The sequence below is a fragment of the Pteropus vampyrus genome, unplaced genomic scaffold (assembly GCF_000151845.1).
Source record: "Pteropus vampyrus isolate Shadow unplaced genomic scaffold, Pvam_2.0 Scaffold56, whole genome shotgun sequence".
Taxonomy (NCBI): domain Eukaryota; kingdom Metazoa; phylum Chordata; class Mammalia; order Chiroptera; family Pteropodidae; genus Pteropus; species Pteropus vampyrus.
This window is the reverse complement of record NW_011888837.1, coordinates 2,440,862-2,447,177: the sequence shown is the minus strand read 5'-3', so window position 1 is coordinate 2,447,177 and position 6,316 is coordinate 2,440,862. Positions and strand designations below refer to the sequence as shown.

The 6,316-nt window shown below is 34.4% G+C and overlaps 1 protein-coding gene across 1 annotated transcript in view; it reads left to right on the top strand.

Moving 5' to 3' along the window:
• The window catches only part of RASSF6 (Ras association domain family member 6), a 49,040-nt gene that overhangs the window by 29,338 nt on the left and 13,386 nt on the right, over positions 1 to 6,316 (top strand). Inside the window, exon 4 of the mRNA XM_011360621.2 lies at positions 2,909 to 3,048. Within this exon, the coding sequence (XP_011358923.1) occupies positions 2,909 to 3,048 (140 nt within the window). The remainder of the gene's footprint in view (positions 1 to 2,908; positions 3,049 to 6,316) is intronic.

Below are 6,316 nucleotides of genomic sequence, written 5' to 3'. Positions count from 1 at the left end.
GTTTTGTTTTGGAAAATGTTTGAATGCCTTTTCGACATCTGTGAATCAGTCAATGCTCAATTTACAAGACAAAAGTCACTTAATTTTTTTAAATAAAGTCTCATATCTTATATAATGTTTAAAAATTATACTAAGTAAAATATACAGTGAGAATATCAGAGTGCTTAATCTTTACTCACTGGTCAATAAATTTAGAATCCAGAATTTCCCTAATCTTCTGACTTAGTTACAATAATGGACACTGTTAAAAAGGGCAGTCCATGCAGGATAACATGTAGCTTCTTTAATCTCTGATTAATTAATTAAACAAATATTTATTGTCTACCAAGTGTTAGACACTGTTCTAAAAACGAGATATGGCAATAAAAAAAAACAAAAAAACAGACAAAATGTGCTGCCATCGTGCAGCTTACATTCTAGTAAGGAATATGTCTTTTTTTAGTAGACAGACAAGAAACAGAAGTGAAAAGTATAGTATGTCAGATGGTAAACAGCCAAATGAAGAAGTGGGCTCAGGACTCTAAGTGGGATAGAGGAAGAGGAATATTTGCCCAAAGACTGAAAGATGTGAGCAAACTTTGCAGAAGTTTGTGGGACGTGCATTCTGACAGAGACAGCAGCCTGAATAAAGGTTCTGAACCTGGCTCGAGTAATTGAGGATTAGTGGGAAGTCAGTGTGACAGGAACCTTATGAGAATGGGAATTAGGGGACAATAAAGCTAGAGCGATAACTGAGAAAGGGAAGGCACCAAAGTGTGCAAGGTCTTGCAGATCATTTGTGGAGACTTTTGCTTGTACTTGCAATGAAATAGAAAGCCACTGGAGAGTTTTGACTGTAACAGTGACATTATCTAAAAGTGTTTATTATAGAACTAGCTACTGGGAACATACGGAGGGGCAAGAGAAAAATGAAGTAGACCAGAAAGAAACTGGATTATTCCAATAATCCAGGCTAATAATGACAATGGTATGGACCATATTCATGGTTGTAGATGTAATAAGTATGGCCATGTTAAGGATATATTTTTAAGGTAGAGCTAATAGGATTTGTTAATGCATTGGATGTTGCATATGAAAGAAAGGTTAATGGTGACTGTAAAATTCTTGGCCTAAGCAACTGGAAGGACGGGAGTGCCTACTTACCAAGATAGGAATGACTGGGAGAGGAAAATACTTATAGAAGGACTATCAAGAGTTGGTTAGAACAGATTAAGTTTGATGTCAAGTAGGCAGTTTGACAACTGGAGTTCAGTGGGGAGGTTTGACCTGGAAATATAAAGTTGGGAATTATTTGTTTAGAGATGGAATATAAGGATTCTTAAGGTCATCAAGTATATTGATATAGATCTAGAAGACAGATCTAAGGATGGATCTCACTTAATCCTCTAGCAACTATATGAAGTAGATGTCCAAGATTGGGACAATGAAATTAATAAGTATAAGGCTTCAAGGATAATTATTTAATCTCTAAAGAGATTTTTTCTGAAATTAGAAAATATTCTAATATTCTTTACCTGAGAAAAGCATTGCCTGGTAATAGAGTATTTCTTTTTGAAAGCAAGAATTAGATAACCTCAGAAGAGCAGTTATTATTTAAATTTTTGATGTAAGAGATTAATTGAAGTATAATTAAGCAAATGAAGGTTGTTATACATCAATAATTGAAATGTATCTGCATTATGTACTGCCATTTCAAAGAACAAATTATGTTTGGTTATTAAAAACAACTGATTGGTGACCTGACCTCTCAGTAATCTAAAATGTGAACTCAAAAGTGGGAGAAAGGGCAAAACTCTGATTCAGGAGTGACTCCAAAGCAGGTTTATCAGCCAAAGAAATAATATGCAATAATATTCATTGAACATGTATTAAATACCAGGTCCTATGAATCAGAAACTATTATGATGTTCATTCTTCAGAAGAAGCAACCCAGGTTTAAAGGCATTCAGACACTTGCTCAAAGTCACACAGCTAGGAATGGCAGACTCAGAGTTCAAACATAGGTCTGTCTGATTCCAGAGTCTGGATTTTTCATTACACTCTCAAATAAGAACTGAGTCACTTATGTTTTGTAATAATTGATTTTTCATAATAACAGTAGTCATTAGATGGTTGAAATATAACACTTCTTAGTTTATTTTCCAAATTACCTATAAAGATCATACATTAATAACAGAAAGTCTTTTACATATACAGAGGAAAACAGATTAAAAAATAAGTTCTATGAGAATGTACTTTGTTATTAATATTTACATCCACTGAATAAGTCTTCAATATATGTTTGCTAATTTTTCTTTGTGTGGAGTGGTCTTCTTTTGTTACAGTATTTCCAATATAAAAGAAATTATTCAAATGTTATTGATTTTTTGAGACTATCATTTCTGTTTTATAATTTTACTATTTTCTGTTTTATATTTTACTATTTTCACATACATTATTTTACTCATTAAACTTTGCATAATAACTTTGTGAGTTAAATTTTTCCTATACAGAAATGAGAAAAGAGCCACTAAATCTCTCAACAACTGTTCTCTAATTTCTAACTTTGTACAAGTTTCAATTCTACTTTAATTTTAAGTTAAACAGAATTAGAGAATTAAAATTCCACTTAACTGAAGAATCGTAGAGTTCAGAAAGCATTTTAACATACTGCGTCCTCTGGTGAGTATGTCATTACCATTATGACTTACTCACTTCACTGGTTATAGCTGTTTTCAAAAATAAAAGAGTATTTCAAAAATAGCATTAATTTATTGGTAAATTGGAAAGCCAAACGATCCTACTTGGAAATTTACTTTTTTATCTATTAGGATGTCTTGCAGATTCAATTTCTATATCTTCAGTTAAAACATTTACCTTCTATAAATAGTACAAAAACAATGGTTGAAATAAATGGTTTCTTCTCTAGACTGAAGATGGTAAACTAATTGTTGAAGGAATGTTGGACATTTTCTGGGGAGTAAAACGGCCTATACAGCTGAAAATACAAGATGAGAAGCAAATCCCTTCTTTTACTGTGTTGAACTCACCAGATGTCTTTTCCAAAAGGTAATTAAGCTCTTTCATCTTTTAATTCTTTACAAGATGATCTTCATATTTACCTTTATCGCATGCTCTGTTAAAGATGGGAGCTCAATTAAGTGTTTATACACAATCTCACTTAATCCTCTAGCAACTATATGAAGTAGGTGTCCAGAAACCAGGACTCTGAGAAGTTAGGTGATTCAAACTAGATACTCAATCACCATGTAGCAGAACTGGACTGAACCTCAGGTCTATGGGCTCCAGAGCCCATGCTCTTGACCTTTTTATTGTATTGCCTCTCTCCTGGAAGACTGCATTCCTTCATTGGAAAAGATAAAATGTAAAGGCAAGATTTCATTAGCCCAGCCTGATCGTCAAAAAAAAGGGGGATGGGGAGATAAAATTTAAATTTTTCTTCTTGGAATAAAGGGCTCTTCCTGCTTTCTGAAGACTTAATTATCCTCCACTTGATTGTCCTGATCCTGTTCAAAAAGGCACAGCAAAGTGTATTTGAAGCTCAATAAATGTAACACACACACACACACACACACACACACACACACACACACACACACACATACACACACACACAGAAAACCAGTTCTCTGTGTGGGTTTATGCAACTGTACCTTGAATATACAAGTTGGGCTGATTTTTCATTATCTTTTACAATTTTTAGAAAAACTAATAAATATTCCCAGAAGCAATTATATGTATAATTTCTTTTACTGTTTTCATCCTCCCTCTCTCCCTTCCTCTCATCCTCTTTAATCCTTGAGTATCCAACTCATCTCCATTTATGTATACATAAAGGTTACCAAGCCTTCGCTTCATCCATCCTCCCATTTATAATTAGATAGGCTGGAGTTCTAGCAGAGAAGAAGATGGAGAGAGAGCTGCCAAGACCAACCAACAAGGCAATAATGATGCTTTTCTGCATATGATAGCAGATTGGTATCCTCATGATGCACCTCCCATGGATTCCATTTGCGTTTTTCATTGTTTATCAGAACATTGCTGTTAATCAAACAGGAATAATCTCCTTTAGGTTAAAGTTAAGAAAGAATTACCTAGAAAATGTTGCTTGCCCTTTACCACAGTAACAAGACTTATAGGAGAAAGTCTGAATGCATACTTGTTATGTATCAGATCTTTCTGGTGGGTAAGAATTGTCAGAAAAAACATCCCACTCCTGTCTCTCTCACATACAATGGCAATATTAGATTCGGTTATGATTAATTAGCCAAGAATCCTTCTTGGGAACCAGCTAAACACTCAGCAGGAAAGTACAGCATAATTTGGAATGGCTATCCCCTTGCTGCTGGTTTCCAGTGGGGTGCACAGTCACCTAAAGTACTAAGATTTGTTTCAATCCAATCCTAGACACCCTCACTCTAGTTGCCACCATTAAGGTGGCATTTATTTAAATTCTAAGCCTCAAATGAAATTGTGTAAAGAAATGGACTGTTCACTCACTCTGTAAAATATCTCTCACGTTCCCTTTTCAATACTGGGTTTCTATGAGCAGAACTTATACCTGTGCTCTGACAGGATCATAGATTGATATCTCCATTGGGTTGATGTGGAGTAAAGGAAGTGGAAGTTGTGTACTCAGCTGCAGGAAGGGCTGCCATCTTGTGTCTTTCTGTTCACCTTTTGAGAGAATCATCAGTTTGTCATGCTAGTTTGTTTTAATTATCTTTGAAATGAGTCACACTGAGTCAGCTTAATGGGACTGGTAGAAGCTTGAAAATAAACCAGTCTGTCTTAGCTGTGACCATTTATGATCCTTTATGAATTTGATTCTATGGGCAGTGCTTTGATCTCTTATATCTGATCCAAGTATTTGCTTTTGGAAATTTTTCATTAAGGAAAAAAAAAAAGGAGAAGAAAAAAAAGGAAACAGCCTTATTGAGATTATGTTTGCTGCACCAGTTTTCATTTCTGTTTTTAATGTCTTTCCAAAGTCAGCTTTGGCACATTTTGGACAAGTCATGGCAGAATGAAATAAAGAGTGGAAACTGGACAGGTGTACATTTCAATAATATCAATAGTGTTTGTTCTTTCCTACAATATGGATAGAGAAATGACTGCATTCTATTTGTCAAATTTCTACCTCCTTTTTCTTTTGCAACTCAATAGAAAACCTCCTCACAATTTAAATTTGCTAATGATATATACATTTCTGAAGCTTGGTCTTGTGCTTAGGCAAGTTAAACTATTGGATATTCCATAAAGTTCTAACCAGTTTTCTATGGAAAACTCTGAGTAACTGCCCTCAGAGTTGTATGTGGACAGTTGTATGTGGCGATACTTCAAATTATAAAGTCCAAAGCTGAAAATTGGTGTAGTTTCCTCAGATGGCAGGGAGGAAAAGGGGCTAAACACTTTACGTATTGAGCCATGTTTGTCTCCCTGTATTTTTGTGACACCATTAAGCTGTGAGAAAATGAGGATAGGTATCTAGTCTGCCAGTGTTTCTAAGAATTTATAGGCATTCTCATCTCCCCCATATAAAATAGCATTAGGCTTGTTCTTTGCAGATTACATGATACTATATATAGAGAACCCTAAAGATTCCACCAAAACACTATTAGAACTGTTCAATGAATACAGTAAAGTAGCAGGATACAAAATTAATATTCAGAAGTCAATGGCATTTTTATACACCAATGGAGAACTTTCAGAAAGAGAAATTAAGAAAACAATCCTATTTACAGTTGTATCAAAAACAGTAAAATACCTGGCAATCAAATTAATCAAGGAGGTAAAAGACCTCTTCTCAGAAAATTATAAGTCATTGAAAAAAGAAACTGAAGAAAATACAAATAAATGGAAGCATATACCATACTCATAGGTAGGAGGAATCAACATCATTAAAATGGCTATACTACCCAAAGAAATTTATAGACTCAATGCAATTCACTTCAAAATACCAATGACATTTTTCGGAGAGCTAGAACAAATAATCTTAAAATTTATATGGAACCATAAAAGACCCAGAATAGCCACAGCAATCTTGAAAAAGAAGAACAAAGTTGGAGTTATCGCACTACCTGATATCAAACTATACTACAAGGCTACAGTAATCAGAACAGCATGGTACTGGCATAAAAACAGATACATTGATCAATGGAACAGAATAGAGAGCCCAGAAATAAATCTATGCCTATACGCTCACTTAATATATGACAAAGGAGGCAAGAATATACAATGGGATAAAGATAGTCTCTTTACCCCAGTAAATAGTGTTGGGAAAATTGGACAGATACATGCAAAAGAAAAAAAAAAA